The 22,639-nt window shown below is 37.7% G+C and overlaps 1 protein-coding gene across 1 annotated transcript in view; it reads left to right on the top strand.

Annotated features, from left to right (window-relative positions):
* LOC150077522 (transmembrane 7 superfamily member 3-like) overlaps positions 1-22,639 on the top strand; it is a 133,001-nt gene that overhangs the window by 50,153 nt on the left and 60,209 nt on the right. Inside the window, exons 3-4 of the mRNA XM_090385931.1 lie at positions 7,360-7,637; positions 22,264-22,447. Of these exons, the coding sequence (XP_090242057.1) occupies positions 7,360-7,637; positions 22,264-22,447 (462 nt within the window). The remainder of the gene's footprint in view (positions 1-7,359; positions 7,638-22,263; positions 22,448-22,639) is intronic.

The raw sequence follows: 22,639 nt of genomic DNA, 5'->3' as shown, positions 1-22,639 counted from the left end.
ACTCTATTGTGAGGGAGATGGGGAATATATTATGCAAAAAGGATAGGTGGAACAGGACCAGGGTATGTCTGCCAGGGACGAAAGTTTATGATGTGAAAAATAATAGAATCACCACACATCACAGTCTTAAAACAGAGGTGATACAGGATCACCTAGACAAGACAGCAGCAATAGTTCAGACACAGCATGGGTTGTTAAGGGGAAGTCTTGTCTGACCAATTTGATTGTTGATTGGATACTACAATGTGGTCACAAATGAACTAGATGCTAAAAATAATTTTGATATCATATACTTGGATTTCAGGAGAGCTTTTGATCCATTGCACATGGAAGACTGCTGTACAAATTGGAGCAGTATAGCATTAAGGGCAAGTTACTGCAATGGATAAAGGGATGGTTGAGTGGGAGATAGCAGAGAGTGGTAATAAATGGACACTGTTCTACGTGGACTAATGTTATTAGTGTTATTAGTGAACCCTGGGGGACCCCAGGGTTCGGTGCTGGGCCCATTGTTGTTTTGTGTATTTATCGATGAAGGTATATCAGGCTTAATGTTCAAGTTTGCAAGAAGTGGCAACTGAAGTTTAACATTGACAAGTGCAAAGTAATGCATATGGTTAGCAGTAGCCCAAGAGAAATGTACCAACTCTGTGGTACTACACTAAGGGAGGTGGAGAATGAAAAAGGCCTGGGGGTAATTGTGCAGTTAGATATGAAGTTCACCGAGCAGTGCAGGTGGGCTGCCAGAGCAGGTCATGGAGTTTTGTCAATGATATATAGGAATTTTGCTAGTAGAGACAAGAAAGTGATTATCCCTTGGTATAAGGCAATGATCAGGCCACACCTTGAGTGCTGCATACAGGTCTGGAGACCTCATTTTAGGAAGGATGTAGAGTTGCTAGAACGAATACAGAGAAGGGCAACAAGATTGGGGAGAGGAACAAAGGAGGTGCTTGTGAAGAAAGGCTCAAGTTCTGCAAGTTGCAGCATCTGGAGACTAGGCACCTGTGAAGTGATCTGATTGAGGTGTATAAGGCCTTGAATGGTTTGAGCAGGCTCAATGCTGACAGGATGCTTCCACTTGCTCAGACTAAAAACCTCAGGGGGCATAGATTCAAATTGAGGAAAGACAGTTGTAGAATAGATGTGTGGAAGTTTGCCTTTAGCGAATGGGTAGTTGATTGCCGGAACAGCGGAACAGACTTCCATATGTTGTTGTGGAAGTTGATAGCTTAAATAAATTTAAGGTTGAACTAGACAAACATTTGGAGTGACTGGATGGGTGAGGTGGGAAGGGGTTTTTTTTTTTTTTGTTTTTTTTTGGCTGATGCTGTATAAGCTTGCTTTCTTGCATCATATGCCTCAACTAATGCTAATAACATATGTAAGGCATGATCTCCATTAGTAAACCTGTGCTGTGATTCCCTTATGACTCCACTCTTGTCAAGATGATCTTGCTTGACTTCTTTAACTAGTGATTCTATTATTTTCCCTGGCACAGAGTTTAAATTGACAGATCTATGGTTGATTTCATAATAACTCTGACAGGTCAGAGTTATTATGAAATCATTTAACTCTGATTCAGTATTCAAGTCTTCTGTTAACTTTATATTTAAAAACTTCAGTGTGAATGTAGATGTAAATTATTTATTAAGTTTATCAGAAATCTGTTAAGGATAACAGTCATACCATTCATAAACAGCTGACCAACATAATTTGTTCCTTTCCTTTTAGTGTTAACACATGCAAAAATTTCCTTGCTCCTTTTTCTTTAGAATCTTTGCCAAGGACTTTTCATAATTTGCTTAAGCCTGCCTAACCCCCTGAGTAACTAGATTACACACTAGTTTGGACTTATTATAGGGCTCTGTTTTGTATCCCTTAACAATTTATAATCAACTGATTCATTTGATTTTTCTGTTACTGAACTCATCCTTTTATCTAACATTAGCCTTGGTCTAAATCTTGAACATATCTTTTAATCGGTATGAAACAGTTTGGTGGGCTGTCCAAAATCACCTCTCTAAACACTTCTCATTTGGCATTTATCAACATCAGTTGGTTCCACTGAAGAAAGTTTTAACAATATCCGAGCTTGTTATAATCGCCTTTATGGAAAGAAAATCCCTTCCCTTTTCCTTTGCTGTGGTTACTTGTTTGAATAAATTTGATGTCAATGTGCAGTGATCACTGCCACCTAAAGGTTCCTTAACCTGATGATTAATAAAACATGATGAATCACTGCTGATAACCAGATCAAGAGCATTGATATCCCTTGTTGCATCTCTAACATGTTGGTGTAGACAGCAGTCGTCCAGCAAATTGAGGAATGCATTGCTGATGAGTGAGCTGCCGACCCATCAGTTCCACCTGATATCTGGGAAGTTAAAATCCCCATGATACAACATTCTGATTTTCCAGCCCACTCTGTCCATGTAGTTCATTGTACTCGTCACAATCATTTAGCCTGTAAGAGACTCCAACCCTCATTTTTGTTTTCCCAATGTGCATGTCACAGCAGACTGGCTCAACATTACACTGACAGCTTGTGTCTACTGGTTGTTCTGTTTGAGTCTGTATGCATCTTAACCGAAAGCATTACTCCCCCTCCTCCATTCCTGCCTTGTCTACATTATAATTGCCATATTCAAATTCTGATCCTTAATCCCAGAGCGATACCATATTTCTCTTATAATATCAGCCTTTGATGACAATCAGTATTTCAAACTCATGAAATTTACATACTAGCGTATAAGAAAGTACCGTAGATTGTTGAGTGTAAGTGAAGAAATTTTGGAAATTTTCAAAATAAAAAATACAAGGTTGCATTTATATACAGGTCATGTCGGGTTTCAACATATGAAGATAAATTCATGTTAATAAATTTTTAAATAATTTTTTAATGTTATCAGGAATTTGTTCTCATTGCTTTATAAAGTGAGTACAATGCATAGATTATTGCATATCTAGTTTTTATGCGTTTTTTCCCACCGTTTTTTTTCCCCAGGTGACGTCTTGCATTTCTCAACTTTTACATCTTGTTAAATTTGTTTTTGTGCAGCAAATTTGTTTTAACTGGAAGTCCAGTTGTAGTACTGATAATCACATAAAACCAGTTTTATTAATTCTTTCATTGCCACATAATGTTGTGGAGGAGGATAGTTTGAATAAATTTAAAGGTTTTGACAAGTTATTTGAAGTAATGGGCAGATGAAGTCTTTTTCTTTTGCTGTATAAGCCTAGCAATGGGGAAAAAATGTCTTATAATGGGTGTGACATAAGCACTGGGAAAGCAAAAATAAGTGTAGGAGTGTGTTTTAGGCCTAATGACTCTGATGAGTACAATGAACAATTGTACAGAGAAATAGTGGGCCAGTAAATCAGAATGTCTTATAATGGGGGGTTTTAACTTCCCAGATATTGACTAGAACTTGTGGTTGGTCACTTGCACACTAGCAAGACTTGTGGATTTATTGGATGATTGTTTTCTGTTTGAAGCATGTTCGAGAGGCAACCAGAGGGAGTAGTACTCTTGATATGATTATCAGCAGTGATTATTCATGCATTAAGCATTTGCAGATAAAGGAACCACTAGGCAGTGAACACAGTGTACTGATGTGGAATTTACTTAAAGATGTAAGTACCATGAGGGGTAAAGGGAAGGGTTTTTGTTTTGTAAGAGTGACTACAGTGATTGCAGACAGTTTTTAAATTCTATACAGTGGGACCAACTGATGATGTTACCAACAGCAAATTCTAAATGGGAAGCATTCAAGGCATTAATCATGGAAGCTACTAGGCTATTCATACCAACTAAGAAATACCGTTCAAGGTTTAGGCCTAAATGGATGTGATAAACTAATGAGACTTGTGGCAGAGAAGAAAAATGCATGGAATGCATATATATTATCAGACGATACAGAAGCTAGTGTTATAAACTAGTCTGTAATAAAGTCACAAAGGAGGTTAGGCAAGCGAAGGTAGATTATGAGAAATCTTTGACAAAGGATGCAATGAAAAACAACAATGACTTCTTTACTTATAAAATTCTAGAAGGAAGGGGATTAATCAGATTGTTCCACTTGATATTTGTGATTTGACTCTTGATGATACTGCTCAAATAGCTGACAAACTGAATGAGTATTTTGCATCTGCATTCACACATGACAAATTTTGTAGGGAAGTAGAGAACAGAAGCTTATTCAACTCTAACAGGGAGCTTAATGATTTTGTAATAACGGAGAGCAAAGTGGAGGGGAAATTGTTGAAGTTAAACATAAAGGCACCTGGGGTGGATAGGATCTATCCAATTATATTAAAGGAGGCAGCGAAGGAAGTAAACAAGCCCTAAGCCATGATTATGAGGACATCTATGGACTCGGGGAGGTCCCCACAAACTGGAGATGTGCAAATGTATCCCTAATTCACAAAGGGGGATCAAAGGGTGATATGAGTGATTGCAGACCTGTTAGTTTAGTTTCTGTTCTGAGGAAAATAATGGAGTCACTGGTTAAAGAACCTTTCCAGGATCATCTAAAGAAGACTGCAGTAATAATTCAGACACACCATGGATTTGTTAAGGGGAAGTCTGTCTGACCAATTTGATTGTATACTGTGATGCAGTCACAAAAGCACTAGATGCAAAATATAATTTTGATAGTATATACTTGGATTTCAGGAAAGCTTTTGATACTGTTGCATGTGGAAAACTGCTGTACAGATTGGCACAGTGTGGTATTAAGGGCAAGTTGCTAGAATGGATAAAAGGACAGTTGAGTAGAAGAAGACAAGGAGTGGTAATCGGTGGACACTGCTCTTCATGGACTAATGCTATTAGTGGACTCTCCCAGGGATTGGTGTTGGGCCCATGGTTGTTTTGTATATTTATCAATGATATTGATGAAAGTATATCAGGCTTAATGTCCAATTTTTTTAGATGATACAAAGGTTGGCAGGGTTGTTAATGACAGTATGCTATTGCAACAGGATCTAGAAAAGTTGGGCTGATGGGATTAGAGGTAGCAACTGAAGTTTAACATTGACAAATGCAAAGTACTGCATATGGGTAGCAGTAACCCCAGAGTAGCATATTAACTGTGCAGTACTCCACTCAGGGTAGTGGAGAATGAAAAAGACCCAGGGATAATTGTGCAGTGAGATATGTAGTTTTCTGAGCAGGACAGACAGGCTGCCAGAGCAACTGATGAGTTCTTATCAGTGATATACAGGAATTTTGCTAGCAGGGATAAGGAGGTGATTATCCCCTTGTATAAGGCAGTAGTCAAGCCTTACCTTGAGTACTGCATACAGGTCTGGAGGCCTCATGGGGTACAGTGTACCTGCTGACCCTACCCTGTCTATGCCACTATCTAGACACAGTCTGATTTCATATCATAAGTAGCATAACTGAAAGAAATTAGCACTGTTAGTATTACTAGTGGGAAAATATGCAAGAAAGTAAGTTTATAAAGCATCAGCCAAAAAACCCTTCCAATATCACCTATCCATCTCTCGAATAGTTTGTCTAGTTCTTCCTTGAATTTATTCCAACCACCCACTTCTACAATTATACAACAGCCTAAGCTTTATGCACCAAAAAATTAATGTCATATCTGTTTACTTTCACTGACTGCAGATGCATGGAAATTGTATTTGAACATAAATACAAAGCAATAATGTAGCATTTTAATATGGATAGTTCAGTTAATGTTATTATGGTCAAATTGACTGCTGCTTAACATATCACACTGTAACTTTTTTTTACATATAAAATAATTTTAAGTGAATTAATGACTTTATTAAAATATGCTTTTCAACATATTTTATGTATAAAATAAATTGTTTTAATTATTAAAAGTAATTTTTAAAAAAATTAATTTTATTCATAAAATATGTTGAAAAGCATATTTTAATAAAGCCATTAATACACCAAAAAGTATTATATACTGTATATTAAAAAAGCTGCATTAACTTAAAACATTCAACAGCTAAAATGACTACTGCCATATTTCTAGTGTTAAAGAATCATTGCTCAGAGAGAGAGAGAGAGAGTTGTTGTTATTTGGTTTTTAAGAGCATTAACAACTAATTCCATATTGCTCCGGGAATATGCGGTGTTCATTCCCTGACCTTTCCGCATCCTCCGTATTTGGTGGTCACCGGCTCGAACCCCGGTCTAATCAAGAAGCGTGTGCTACGCACTGCTGCTGCTGCCCACCTCGCTACGGAGGTGCCGAGAGAGAGAGAGAGAGCTTAAAATATAAACTGGCACTTACCTTCATTTTTTTTATATGAAATTACACTTGTGAATTTTAGTGCTTGTTGAGAAATAAGTTACAACCCACACTCCCAACCAAACCAAAGAAAAGGCATCCATATGCTATTAACACGGGAATATGAAATTTACAGCTAATGTGTATTTCAAATGAGATGCCAAAAGATTTCAAAGATGCCAAATCCGTTAAAATTGCAAAATACCTTGGCCCCAAGATGGATGGAGCTTTTTGAAAAATGAGTTGTATTCCCAAACAAGCTTTTGATCAAAGTTTAGTTTGTCCATGTTTGTTGATTTTAACTGACTTGTCTTTTTTTGGAACTTATTCAAAGTTAGTTGTACGTTTCCAAATTCTCATATTAATGGTAGGTGGGTGACTTTTTGTTAGTTTGGATGGGTGGGTCATAACTTGTTTCCTGAGCACTAAAATTCATGAGTGTAGGTGTAAGTGCCTGTTTATATTTAATTTCTTATTTTGTGTATAATCCACTCAACAACAAACTTGACCGAATTTGACATGGAGTAGTCTTGATTGAAATTACAGTATATATTATATCCACAAAAAATTATATATTATTATCCCTGTCCAAACAAGATATATCTGAAATGGCAATAACACAAATTTCCTTCCATTATATACATATGTTATCCTAAAATTAACACAGATTTAATGTTTTATTTTTCTGAAAAGAGCCAGAAACTTTTTGATAACTACTTTATATGTAAGATTTTCATTGGGTGGGGAATGGTCAGCAACTGAATTAACACATAATCTACTTTTAGATAGAATAACCAACTTTTTTTTAAATGGATTCAGTCATCTGGAAGTATTGGTATATTTTCAGTTTGTTCATTAATGCGTCTGGGTGCAGACATAAAAGTTTTCTTCATGGAGCTGGGTTTTTTTTAATCTCCTTTCTAGTTGATATATCGCTGACCTAGGAATATGTATATGCAGTATATATATTCTCAAGTGTCTTCTGTTAATGAACAGTTATGTAATCTGGGAATGAAAATAATTGTAGTTACCCGTTCTGATCAACTGATATAATAATAATAGTGATAATAATTTCTTTTATTTTCAGCACCTGTACCTGGTGGTTGCAATATGGAGTTTCCTGTTAATATATCTCCTTTTTTGCACCTATATTACAATCATGCAATCACAAGAGTAGAATATCAGCATGGAAATATTGGTACCTTTCGAAATGCAAAACCATATTTGTGTAATAATGCACTGTCAGTGCTGTCCTATGATATTTATGTTTATTTCTTAAATGAAAATGACTTTAATGAAGAAAAATATTTTCAAGGCATCATGCAAATGAGTAATGTGTCATCTACTGAATGGTATGGAACAAAGGTAAGAATGTTTAGATTATATCTCTGTGAACATGAACACTTAGGATATGTATAATCAGCTTATAATATAAATATCGCATATCACTCGTGTCTAAGAAATTTTAAGATGAAAGGATGGTTCCGGCATGTGATCAGTTTTTCTGAGTGTCTGTTATACAATGATTACTATATAAAATGATAAAATAAGATAAGCTTAATAAAAATGATAAATAAAATAAAATCTGAGGCTTTACTTCATAGTTATGAGGTAATGTTCAGAAAAAGCTATTAGTTAAGGCTGAATTTGAAAGTGTGAAATTTTGATGAGGTACAATAGGAGGAAATTTATGGTAAGAATATTTTCAGTTAATTCATGCCTGAGGAAATTGTGGAAGCCTAATGGTATAAAATTTTACTTTGCATGGTCTGCACTTGTTAAGAGACTTTTTATAGAGACAGGATGCACTAATAGAAAGTGGGTGCAAGAGTGTTTGTTAATACCTTCAAGGGCAAGGTAATTCAGAAAACTACTAAGCTGATGAGAAGGGGGAGGAATATATAGACCAAAAGTACTTTCCAACATTATTTTTACCTCTACTAATATATCTTTTATGCATAGATTTTGCATAAAATTTGGTTTTTAGGAGCTTCTTTTAAGCATTCTTAAAACTTCACGTCATGTCACAATTTCTACATTTACAGGTTTTTGTGTCTACACGTAATCCTATATCTTACTACAAGTTAGGGAAATAGATCTGTTGTATTACCTGCAAATAATAATGTTTGCATATGCTCATAGATGGCACCAATGTTGGTGAGGGTTAACTACTAAGTTAACATGTTCAATTTTGCTTGTTTGCCTCCCGCCTCTCCCTTTTTTCAGTAACAAAAAGATAGTTGTATTGTGAGTACATATATAGTTTATCTCTATATCTATTGCATATTGTTTGTTTCTTCTGTGTTTTGCTTAGCATTTTATTATTAAAATGTTTATGCAGAAGCAAAGGAAGTGTCTGAATCACTTTGACAGTTTCTGCTATGTGCGTGGATAGTTTACAGCAGTGCTTCTCAAATTATCTGTGTTGAAGAACCAATTTCTTTTATTTCCAATCTGTCATGGACCGATACCTTTGTAAAATACAGTAAAAATGAATTACTCTCAGTTTCCATACTTATCTTGTTGTGGACCACGCTTTGAGTAGCACTGGTTTACAGAAAATCCCAGAGGAAGAAAATCGACAGTATTACTAAATGTGCATATTTTTTGTACTTTGGTTGCCAGGTTGGTGATTAGGACAAAACTTGGGCTCCACATATGTGCTGTATTACCTGCACCACAGATCCTTAGGATGTGTCTAACTGAAAATATTAATAGTATGCATTTTGCTACTCCTGTGTCATGGTGAGAACTGTGCAACCACATTGACAGAAATATTTCTGTATGACAGAAATATTAGAGATATCCAGAAAAAGCAAGAAGAGCATCAAATATCCCAATATATCATCCGCAATAAAGCCTGTTCCACATAATGAAGATCTACCAATACTAGATCCCCCAAAATCATAGGATAAAGAATGCAGTGATGAATATAGCGAGGATTATTGTATTGCAGACTTTGCCGGACATTTCACATCAACAGATTTGGACTACCAAGGGATATTATAATATAAGGAAAATATTTTTCATAAAGAGCAAGCAGAATTCCTTTGTTGTAGATTACAACAGTGAAAATTACTTGAAGCAGGAACTAAAATTACAGTATATCACAGAACTATAATTACAGGAACAGAGTATGTTTTCTGAATGAACTGGGCATTGAACGCAGTCTTAATGAATGGCATATATTTGCTGGTTCCTCAAAATTAAGTTTAAAAGAAGTTTTCTGCACAATAGAAACACATTCCCATCAGTAATTTCATTTGCCCTCAAATAAAGAAACTTCTCAAAAATGATGTATTTGAAACAAAACCACAGCATACTGAACTGCAGCTTGGCAATTGTTTAAAGCAGTTGTGTATGGATTTCTTAGTAAAAAGAAAGAAGATAATTATGAATCTCTGGTGTTCATGGGAATGAAGAAATTGAATTTTCAAAGACATTTGGCAGTGCATATCTGTGGCTGCCAGATGTCTTCAAAAATTCATTTTCTTCCTTCCCATCTCAGTTCTTTTCATCAAAACTTGGGAGATATAAGTGAGTAATTATATTCTAGTAACATACTCAAGAACAATCCATTCAAGTCACTCCTGCAATACGGAGAACTCAAATTCTCATCTTCAACACTGATCTGGATGTGACGTTTGATCCAAAGCTGCAGTTTCACAGACACATGAAAAGACTGTATCTCAAACTGCATCAACTAAGGTGGCAGATGAAACACTTTTTGCTTGCACATCCAGGAACTATATTCTAAGATTTTTGTATCTGCCCTTTCTCCATAGTTTAGAGATCTAAAGATCAGCAGCACCAACTTATCTGAAGTGCCTGTATGCTAGTGATACTGACTTCTGAGGTGGAAAACCTCCAAGGCCAACCCTCCCCGAAACAGAATTTCAGCACTTGCAGCAGCCTGCTTCTACAGGGATGGGATGCACTTAAATAGAATGGGTACAAGAATATTTACTGATGCTATCAAGGCAGTGCTAGATGGGTCTGAAAACTGCTAGCCTGGTGGGATGCACAGTCTAATCAATTAACAGTAGCCGCTGGCAGAGGTGAAAGTGATTCTTGCACTGCTTCTATTGGAATGAACAGCAGTTTTACTGCTGCTCTTTATGGAACAAGTAAATACATGTACTGTGTTAGGGTAACTAAGAGTAAGAACAGGTGCATGCATAGTTGCATGTACACCAATGCAAGGAGTTTAGTAAATAAATTTGATGAATTTGAAATGCTGGTCAAAACATCAAAGGCAGATATTGTTGGGATATCAGAGATGTGGTGTCACATAGATATAAGGAATGCCGAATTGGAATTTGGGGAGTACAATGTGTATAGGAAGGGAGGATGGGTTATGCTTTTAGTTAAAAAAAACATAAAATCTAAGGAAGTGTATCCAGTTGACATGGGTGGACAGTGCAATGTTGAGTCAGTTTGGTGTTACATAAGCACTATGAAAGCAAAATTGAGAGTAGGAGTGTGTTATAGGCCTAGTGACTCTGATGAGTACAATGAACAACTGTACAGAGAAATGGAGTGGGCCGGTAAATCATAGTATTTTATAATGGGGGATTTTAATTTCCTAGATAGACTAGAACTTGTAGATTGGTCACTCGCACACTAGCAAGGCTTTTGTGGATTTATTGGATGATTATTTTGTACAGTAGCATGTTCGGGAGGCAACTAGAGGGAGTAATACTCTTGATCTGATTATTAGCAGTGATTCTTCATGCATTAAGAATCTGCAGGTAAAGGTAGCAGTGATCACAGCGTACTGATTTTGCATTTACTCACAGATGTAACTACCATCATGGCAGGGCTGGGTTTACACATAAACTGAACAAGCTACAGCTTAGGGGCTCACATTACATGGAGCCTTGCTCCATCCTAAAAAAATATATTTTTTAATATTATCATAGGTGAACTGTAAGAGAGATGGATCTCATACATGTTATAGTTTAGGGCCACAACAAGTTTAAATCCGGCCCTGTATCAGGGGAAGGGCTTTTCCTTTCATAAAGATGACACAGACAGTTTACAGTGGTCACAGACAATTTTTAAATTCTATACAATGGGACCAACTGATGATGTTACCAACAGAAAATTCTAAATGGGAAGCATTCAAGGAGGTAATCTTGGAAGCTACTAGGCTTTTTGTTCCAACTGAGAAATATTGTTCAAGATTTAGGCCTAAATGGATGTCAGCTGAACTAATGAGAATCGTGGCAGAGAAGAAAAAATGTATGAGATGCATATAAATTAATAAGTGACACAGAAACTTATATTAGATATAAGCTGGTCCGTAATGAAGTCACAAAGGCAGTTAGACAGGTGAAAGCAGATTACGAGAAATCCTTGGCAAAAGATGCAAAGAAAAACAATGAAGAGTTATTTAATTATGTAAACTCTAGAAGGAAGAGGATAAATCAGATCGTTCCACTTGATTTTGATGGTTCAACTGTGGATGATACTGCTCAGATAGCTGACAAACTAAATGAGTATTTCACATCTACATTCAAACATGAAGAGATATTCAGTAAAGGGAATGCAAGAAGTTTCAAACTCTGGCAGGGAGCTAAATGATTTTGTAATAACTGTGAGAAAAGTGGAGGAGAAATTGTTGAAGTTAAACATAAGAAAAGCACCTGGCGTGGATGGGATCTATCCAGTTATATTAAAGGAGGCAGCAAAGGAAATATTATGAGAGCTTCTTTGGACTCGGTGGAGGTCCCCATGGAATCCAGATGTGCAAATGTGTGCCCAATTCACAAAGGGGTGACACGAGTAATTACAGACCTGTTAGTTTAACATCTCTTCCAGGGAAATTAAGGGAGTCTCTGGTTAAAGAATGCAGAACCATCCAGACAAGACTGCAGTTATAATTCCAGAGCATGGGTTTGTTTAAGGAAAGTCTTGTCTGACCAATTTGATTGGATGCTATTATGCAGTCACAAAGGAACTGGATACAAAAAATAATTTTGATATCATATGCTTGGTTTTTAGGAAAGCTGTTGATACTGTGCCACATGGAAGATTACCGTACAAATTGTAGCAGTATGGCATTAAGGACAAATTGCTGCAATGGATAAAGGGATGGTTGAGTGGGAGTAGACAGAGAGTGGTAATCAATGGGCACTGCTCTTTGTGGACTAATGTTATTAGTGGAGTTTCCCATGGTTCAGTGTTGGGCCAATTGTTGTTTTCTGTATTTATTAATGATATTGATGAAGGTATTATTATTATTATTAGGCATATGGTGCAAGGAAGCCTGAGGGTTATGCTGCACTAACTAGCCAAAAAAAATTCTGAGTTATCCTGAGAGAGAGAGAGAGAGAGAGAGAGAGAGAGAGAGAGAGAGAGAGAGAGAGAGAGAGAGAGGAAGAAGAGAATCATCAAAAAAGAGAAGAATGATCAGAATCCTGGGTGTGTATATCAGGTTTAATGTCCAAGTTTGCAGATGATACAAAGGTTGACAGGGTTGTTAATGACACTGCTGACAGTACACTACTGCAACAGGATCTAGAAAAATTGAGCAGATGGGCTGAGAGGTGGCAACTGAATTTTAACATTAACAAATGTAAAGTACTGCATATAGGTAGCAATAACCCCAGAGTGACATATCAACTGTGTGGTACTAGCATTAGCATTACTAGAGGCATATGATGCAAGAAAGCAAGCTTATTCAGCATCAGCCAAAAAAAAAAAAAAAACAACCACTACTCCCATTTCACCCCTCCGTTCGTTCGAAATACCTGTCCAGCTGAGCCTTAAATTTATTTAGGCTATCAACTGCAACAACAAGCGATGGGAGTCTATTCCACAAACCAACTGCCCGCTGGCTAAAGGCAAATTTCCGCACATCTATCCGACATCCGTCCTTCCTCAATTTGAATTTATGCCCTCTCAGGTGATTATTCTGAGCAAGAACTACACTCATGGTAGTGGAAAATGAAAAAGACCTGGGGTAATTGTGCAGTCAGATATGAAGTTTTCTGTGCAATGCAGACAGTCTGCAAGAGTAACTGATGGTATCTTGTCAATGATATACAGGAATTTTTCTAGCAGGGATAAGTAGGTGATTATCGCCTTGTATAAGGCAATGGTCAGGCCACACCTTGAGTACTGTATACAGGTCTGGAGGCTTCATTATATGGAGGATGTTGAGCTACTTGAACAAGTACAGAAAAGGGCAATGAGATTGGTGAATAGAACAAAGGTTGCTCTTACGAAGAAAGGCTTATACTCTGCAAATTGCAGTGTTTGGAGACTAGGGATCTGATTGAGGTGTATAAGGCCTTGAATGTTTAGAGCAAGCTCAATGCCAGTGGAATTCTTTCTCTTGCCCATATTAATCACCTGAGAGAACATAAATTCAAATTGAGGAAAGACAGTTGTAGAATAGATGTGTGGAAATTTGCCTTTAGCCAGAGGGTGTTTGATTGCTGGTACAAACTTCCATCTGCTGTGAAAGATCACAGCTTAAATAAATTCAATGCAGAACTACACAAACATTTGGAATGAATGAATGGGTGAAATGGGAAGGTTTTTTTTTTTTTTTGGATGATGCCATATAAGCTTTCTTTCTTGCATCGTATGCCTCAACTAATGCTATCCCTCAAAATGCCCAGATTTTTTCCAGAAAATAATTGAAAACATTAGACTGATTACTGCAGTTAAAATGCTAGCAGGGCTCATCTCAACTCCAAATATCTGGGACCAGTGTAGTTGGTGTATCTCACCTGCCACTAAGAACTAAGCTTTCCCAGACACACACCTTTTTGCCATACCAGCTCCTTCAAAGAATTCAGGATCTGAATGCTACCTATGAAAAGTTTGCTACAGATGAAGCCTGTGGTCAAAGATGTCTCAACTAGAGGTGGATCCATTTCATTTTCTATAGCAGAATAAGAAGCCTTAATATGGAACTTCTTAGCATGTACTGACTGCAGAAATTTGTGACATAAAATGCTGAATAGTTTTTTTGTGCTTTTCTCCTCCACAGAATGACTAAGTCTGTGAGTTAAACTGCAACCTATGTAGAATATGTGCACAGAACACTAAAGTGTTATATAATTGTAATGTGCAATTGTGTTACATGTAAATATATGCTTATTTGTTGATCTTTTTATGTTCTGTAAATAAATTTTTATGAATATCTAAATTAATTTTTTCCCAAACGTGTGCACAAGAGTGAGCTGTACCTTACATCCTTCCCTCCACGCATGGGCTATAATTACTATTGTAAACCCATGGTATCATTTTGCTGTTATGAGTATTATTAGATGAAGCATGGGCTATAATTACTATTGTAAACCTATGGTATCATTTTGCAGTTATGTGTATTATTAGATGAAGATTTCTTCTTTCACGGGAAAAAAATATATATATACACAGGGTGTCTCAAAAATATTGGTACAAACGTTTAGGGGAGGTAGGTAACATCTAAAGGAATGTGAATTGCATAGGAACCCATAACCGGAAACGTCACGGAAAAGTAGTAGCAGAGGCACAAGAAGCAGAAATGACACAAGACAGCAATTAGTAGAAAACATTTATTTGACATAATATTAACAATGGAGTAAGAGATGGATGCATTTCATGATGTTACAACAGATGCTCAAAGGTTCCACCATGAGACGCGATGCATGCATGACATCGACTCAGCATGGATTGGCGGACAAGGTCGAACACACCTGGAGTTTCTTTGACAGTAGCAGTAGCACCGACGAGTCTCTCCACGAGATCCATTTCCTTCTCCACAGGCGATTCATACACGATAGATTTGAGGACCCCCACCCACAGAAAGAAATCAAGGCTCGATAAACCAGGTGAGCGTGGGGGCCAGGCAATGGGTCCACCACGGCCAATCCATCGACGCCCAAAACGCCTGTTCAAATGGTCACGAACACGCATTAGCATTACTAGAGGCATATGATGCAAGAAAGCAAGCTTATTCAGCATCAGCCAAAAAAAAACATCACTACTCCCATTTCACCCCTCCGTTCGTTCGAAATACCTGTCCAACTGAGCCTTAAATTTGTTTAGGCTATCAACTTCAACAACAAGTGATGGAAGTCTATTCCACAAATCAACTGCCTGCTGGCTAAAGGCAAATTTCCGCACATCTATCCGATATCTGTCCTTCCTCAATTTGAATTTATGCCCTCTCAGGCGATTATTCTGAGCAAGAGGAAGAATCCCATCGGCATTGAGCATGCTCAAGCCATTCAAAGCCTTATACACCTCTATCAGATCACCTCGCCGATGCCTAGTCTTCAGACTCTGTAATTTGCAAAACTTAAGCCTTTCTTCGTAAGAGCAACCCTTTGTTCCATTCACTAATCTTGTTGCCCTACTCGTTCCAGCAGCTCTACATCCTTCTTGAAATGAGGCCTCCAGACCTGTATACAGTACTCAAGGTGTGGCCTAACCAGTGCCTTATACAATGGAATAATCACATCCCTATCCCTGCTAGAAAAATTCCTGTATATCATTGACAAGACACCATGAGCTACTCTTGCAGCTCGTCTGCACTGCTCAGAGAACTTCATATCTGCCTGCACAATTACCCCCAGGTCCTTTTCATTCTCTGCCACTGTCAGCGTAGTACCACAGAGTTGATATGTTGATCTGGGGTTACTGTTTCCCATATGTAGTACTTTACATTTGTCAATGTTAAACTTCATTTGCCACCTCTCAGCCCATCTGCTCAACCTTTCCAGATCCTGTTGCAGCAGCATAGCATTAGTAGTGTCCTTAACAACCCTGCCAACCTTTGTATCATCTGCAAACTTGGACATTAAGCTTGATATACCATCATCAGTATCATTTATAAATACAGAAAACAACAATGGACCCAACACTGAACCCTGAGGAACTCCACTAATAACATTAGTCCACGTTGAGCAGTGTCCATTGATTACCACTCTGTCTTCTGCCACTCAACCATCCCTTTATCCATAGCAGCAATTTGCCTCCAATGCCACACTGCTCCAATTTGTGCAGCAGTCTTCCATACGCAACAGTATCAAAAGCCTTTCTAAGATCCAAATATATAATATCAAAGTTATTCCCTGCATCCAGTTCTTTTGTGACTACATCAGAGTATCCAATCAAATTGGTCAGACAAGACATGCCCTTAACAAAACCATGCTGTGTCTGAGCTATAACTGATTTCTTGTCTAGATGATCCTGCAGTGCTTCTTTAACCAGTGCCTCCATTAATTTTCCTGGAACCGAAGTTAAACTAACAGGTCTATAATTACTTGTGTCAGCCTTTGATCCTCCTTTGTGAATTGGGGTTACATTTGCACATCTCCAGTCTATGGGTACCTCCTCTGAGTCCAAAGAAGCTCTCATAATTATGGCTAGGGGTTTGCTTACTTCCTTTGCTGCCTCCTTTAATATAACTGGATAGATCCATCCACCCCGGGTGCCTTTCCTTTCAGTTATTCGAAAATCATCTAGCTCACTGCCAATGTTTACTTCACCTACGACATTCCCCTTCCTGAATAACTCCTCATGTGTGAATGTAGATGCAAAATACTTGTTTAGATTGTTAGCCACCTGAGCCGGATCCTGAACTGTTGAACCATCAACATCCAGTGGACCAATCTGATTCATCCCTTTCCTTCTTGAGTTTAAATAGGTAAAGAACTCTTTTCTGTTTTTCTTTGCATCCTTTGCCAAGGATTTCTCATAATCTGCCTTTGCCTGCCTAATCTCCTTTGTGACTTGGTTACAGACCAACTTATATCTATCATAGGCTTCCATGTCACCCATTAATTTGTATGTATCCCATGCATTTTTCTTCTCTGCCATATGTCTCATTAGTTCATCTGACAACCATTTAGGCCTGAACCTTGAACAATATTTCTTGGTTAGTATGTAAAGCCTGGTAGCTTCCAAGATTAGTTCCTTGAATGCTTCCCATTTTGAATTTGCTGTTGGTAACATCATCAGTTGGTCCCACTGTATAGAATTTAAATACTGTTTGAGACCATCATAGTCGCCTTTACGAAAGCAAAAACCCTTCCCTTTACCTCTGATGGTAGTTACCTCCTTGAGTAAATCCCACTTCAGCACACTGTGATCACTGCTACCTAGTGGTTCCTTTATCTGCAGATTCTTAATGCATGAAGAATCACTACTGATAATCAGATCAAGAGTATTACTCCCTCTAGTTGCCTCCCGAACGTGCTGGTATAGAAAACAATCATCCAATAAATCCACAAAAGCCTTGCTAGTGTGTGAGTGACCAACCCACAAATTCCAGTCAATATCTGGGAAATTAAAATCCCCCATTATAAGACTCTCTGATTTATTGGCCCATTCTATTTCCCTGTACAGTATCTTATTATACTCATCAGAGTCATTAGGCCTATAGCACACTCCTACTCTCAATTTTGATTTACCTATGCTTATGTCACACCAAACTGACTCGACACTGCCCTGTCCATCGATGTCGACTGGCTTCACTTCCTTGGATTTTGTGTTTCTTAACTAATAGCATAACCCCTCCTCCCTTCCTATCCTGTCTATCCTTTCTGTAGATGTTGTACTCCCCAAATTCCAGTTTTGCATTCCTTATATCTGTGTGACACCAAATCTCTGATATCCCAACAATATCTGCCTTTGATGTTTTGAGCAATACCTCAGATTCATCAAATTTATTTACTAAACTCCTAGCATTGGTGTACACGCAAGTATACATGCACCTGTTTCTGTTCTTAGCTACCCTAACACAACCCATGTGTTTACTTGTACCGCAATGACTTCCAGCAGTCTCTGAAATATCCTGCATCTTGTTTTTCAGGCTTCTGCTCATTCCAATAGAAGCAGTGCAAGAATCTCTTTCACCTCTGCCAGTGGCTACTGTTAATCTATTAGTCTTTGTCTCCCCCCAAGCTAGCAGTTTTCCGACCCACCTAACACTGCCTCGATAGCATCAGCAAATATTCTTGCACCCTTTCTATTTAAGTGTATCCCATCCCTGTAGAAGCAATCTCTCCTGTTAACAACTACAGTCCAGGCTGAAAAAAATTCTACCTCTTGAGCCTTGCACAATCTTTCCAGGGCCGAATTGATCGACAAGGCTCTCATCATATACTCCCTCCTATCGTGTCTGGGCAGAATTGCAGATACTTTCAAATTCAACCCTACTTCACGGCTTTTTTTCAACAGTGACCTGTACTTGTTAAGTAATTCCGCTGGTCTCCTACTCTTAATATCATTAGTGCCAACGTGTACAATTTCCATAATGGGCAGGTGCCCCATCATGTTGAAACTAAATGTTGCATCTCACATTTGCTGGAACATTGTCAAGTAACCCTAGTAGAACTTGTTCAAGAAAGATCCGATATTTAGCAGAGTTAATGCGGGATGGTAACAGGTATGGGCCGACTAAGCAGTCACTGACTATACCTGCCCACACATTTATTGCAAAGTGATTTGTGCTGCATGGGGGGGCACACTGTGTGGGCCCTCTGCTAATCCATACACTAGGTGCATGTTTGCTACCTCACAGTTCGTATATCGATGCATACTCTTCATGAAGCGACTACTGCTTGAATGTGTAAACCAGAAATTTTCCCTCTCGCAAACTGATGAACAGTGCCATGTACCGACTTACGGTGACGTTTCTGGTTATGGGTTCCTATGCGATTCACATTCCTTTAGATGTTACCTACCTTCCCTAAATGTTTGTACCAATATTTTTGAGACACCCTGTATATATATATATACAAGTAACCCTTGTATAACACGGTTATTAGGTTCCTGTAAAATGTCATGTTGTGCGAAACCATTATACGGGACTAAGAAAAAGTACAAAAAGGGGGGTTATGTTCCAAAAGCTAAAAAAATACACTATTTCATTAACAAAAACTAACAAAAATACACCATTCTAGATTCGTGTATCTTCTCCTCTCTTTAAAAAAATCATTAATCTGGGTTTGTTTGCTTTTACTTGATAAATCTTTGTGAATTTTGTCATATGGAACTAAGCATTTTTGAAGCTATCTTTTTAACTTTGGGCTGTTTTCATTCAAGAATCTGCATTTAAAAAATAAGATTCTAATTGCTCTGCTAACTTTATGCCTTCCCCTATGCTTTTTAGTGTAAAATTTGGAAGTTGAAAATTTTCGTCTGCGATATCATGATCTCAATTGATTTGATCTCCGATGCCATTTTCACAAAATCCACTAACACTGGCTTCATTTTCTACCAATAATTCTTGAATATCTTCAGTAATCATATCTTTTTTCATTTTTTTATGAGAATCAGCGATTAAGGCCATGTTACTCTGTGTATATGTCTGTAATTTGTGTGTCCTCGGGTCGATTTCTGTTTAGCTGGAAGAAGAAAACAAGTTTCCGGGAGAAAAAACCATGGTAACCTCGCCCAAGCCCAACTAACTCAGCCACTTTGTGAAAAAGACCCATAAAAATTCCTCCCTTCATTGACAGGATTCGAACTCGGGTATTTTCCAGCCCGTGTGGGAACGAGGGCAATTCTATAAACTGTGCTACCCATGAGGACTTCAGTAGTCATATCATCAAAACCTTCCCCTCCTACCGATGTAGCAAGTTCTGCTATCGCACTGATTCCATTTTCTGCCCATTCTATCATATTTCCTGAATGAATTGACTCTGGCCATACATTTTCCCCCACGCATTTAATGTTGACGGTTTTACTTCTTTCAATGATAAAACTATAATTCTGATACAGTCCACAATTGAGAATTGTTTCCATGCCTTCATTACTTCAATATATTTGCAAGCCATTTTCCAAAATCTGTTGTAAGGATTTTCTGATGGAATGAGTTTTAAAGGTGGATATAATGCCTTGATCTAACAGCTGAATGAAAGAAGTTGTATTACAACTGTGGCAGTAGGAACATAACTTCAGTGTTTGGATGACTTAAATCTTTTGTATAGCCGGCCTGGTGTGCTATCCAATAATAATAAAACTTTGAAATCTAGATGTTTCCACAAGTTCAATAAGTACAAGTTCAATAGCACAGAGCGTAACACAGAAATTTTCCAACAGAATAAAATACAGGGATTTCTGAAATTTTTTTTTTTTTTTTTTTTTATTATTAGCGAGTCAGCAGCGGGGATTGAAAAAGAGTGGAAACGTTGAAAAATTACATCCAACAATAGCAGGGTTTCCCCCGCACAAAAGCTCAAAAATACCCTGTTATGCTAGGTTTACCAAAATTCTCTAACCATGTTAGAGCAAAACAGTGTTATAAGTACCGTATTATGCAAGGATTGCCGCAATTTATCAATCGTGTTAGTGCGAAACCATGTAGAAGTACCATGTTATATGGGGGGGGGGGTTTGCCTTTATATATACACCATTATAAAATAAGATTCCCTATTCAGGAGATCCTAGTATCAAAACGGTTAGAGATAGCACTGTGAAAATCAGTGGGTATGTCATTTAGGGTATGGGGAAGCAACGTGTAGAAGAAAAAAGAATTTGTTCAAATTTCTGCCACTAGGGGAGAAATTGGCACTGTAAACATGAGATGGATTAGATTTAATATCAGAACTTAGAAATATACAGATATTGTTCTGTGTGCTTTTCTTCACTTGAAATGGCATTCTGAAAATGAGGACTGCGTATGACACAGTTTTGCGTGGCATCTCATTGGGGATGTTGGCTATGTGCTGTTTAATGCTTGCTTTCAAGTCGACTAGCATCTGTATGCTGCCATGGTTATCGTTGTCTTTCAGGTATCTCCATAGCTAGAAATCACAGGGATTGAGATCTGGTGATCTGGCTGGCCAGAATTGCAGAAAGTCTCTAGAAATGATACGCGAATGTTGAACGGAGCAGTTCCTTCACTTGTTGACCAATGTGGGGAGGGGCACCATCTTTCATGAACACTACGGTCTCCAAGCATTGCCTTTCTTTCAGAGCGGGAATAATGTGATCTCTTAGAAGAGTGCAGTACCACGCAGTAGTTACCTTACACCTTACAGGGCCATGAGGCATAGACTCTTCGAAGAAAAATGGTCCAATTATTAACTATGTTGTGAATCCACACCATACTGTAATGTATGGACTTTGTAGTGGTCTTTGATGCACAGCAGATGGACAAGAAGTTCCCCATATTCAACAGTTTTGTGCATTTATAGCCCCGTAAATAGTGAGTGAAATGTGCCTCATCAGACCACAAGATCATTCAAGCCCATGTATCGTCAAGTTCCATACGAGCCAGAAATCATAGAGCAAAGTCTATTCGTTGTTGCTGATCACAAGACTTTAGTTCTTGCACTACGTGAATCTTTCATGTTAACCAGCGTAAAATTATTTGAAGCACTTTACGTACAGTAGACCCTGGAAGGTTCAAGTCTATTGACACACTTCTGGTACTACTGACTTGTAGTGTTTCACATTCTGACCTGGAGGCCATTGCAACTGCCACTTCATCCACTACCCCCATTCCGATACATGGTCGTCCCCTGCTTGGAATTACACCTAACTCCCCGGTTGCTTTTCACAACACAATTTTTCACACTGAGCTGGAGACATGCATTCAGTTCATGTATAATACACAGTCTCTACCCAGATTACTGTTATAGTATGAAGACTGTACAGGTACCATTGTAGTAGGTTGACTCTATAGGGACCACCATAGTAGGCTGACTCTATTTATATGGGATTCAGAGCTGGTCCTAAATTTGAGGTTGCATTTAGCACTCCAGAATGAACAAATCTGCCATTGTCTTAGAGACTATCAATTGTTATTTTCTTTTTATTTTATTTTTTCAATTTGCTTAAGAGGTATTATTTGTCTGTTAATTTGTTAATTTTCTTATACCTCATAAACTGCTGTATATTAAAATGCACTATGGTGCTCCTGAAATATAAATTATTTGTATAACAAAAATATTTCATTTTCACTGAATTAAAAATATATTTAGTCCTATTTATTATTGATTGCATTTGTTTCATAAAATTTTAATTAATGTAATAGGTAGTACCTTATTCTGTACATCCAAATACTAGGGTGATCCTTTTGTCATACCCAAATCAAGGAGTCATTTATGGTGTTGTTACCAAATATCAGCTTAGTGGTCTTATATACAAATCTGCATATGTTCCAATAGCTACATATGGATGCAGTTTTGATGATCCAGTAGATGGATGTGGAAATCTCAGTATGTATAATACTTCTTATTGATTTGCTATTTAATAGTTATAATTTTTTAATGTTATTGTCTCACAGGGTGGCTAGTCCCAATATGGCCTGGATTTTCCCGATTTAGAACTCCTGCTCCCCAATAATACCATCATTTGTCCCGATAAGAGAAGAAAAAAAACTGTAATTTATTGATTTTACTTATTTTTAA

This window comes from Mastigoproctus giganteus, chromosome 12 (genome assembly GCF_048544385.1).
Source record: "Mastigoproctus giganteus isolate SK-2022 chromosome 12, ASM4854438v1, whole genome shotgun sequence".
Classification (NCBI taxonomy): domain Eukaryota; kingdom Metazoa; phylum Arthropoda; class Arachnida; order Uropygi; family Thelyphonidae; genus Mastigoproctus; species Mastigoproctus giganteus.
Note: the sequence above shows the minus strand (reverse complement) of the source record. Positions and strands in the feature narration are given on the sequence as shown.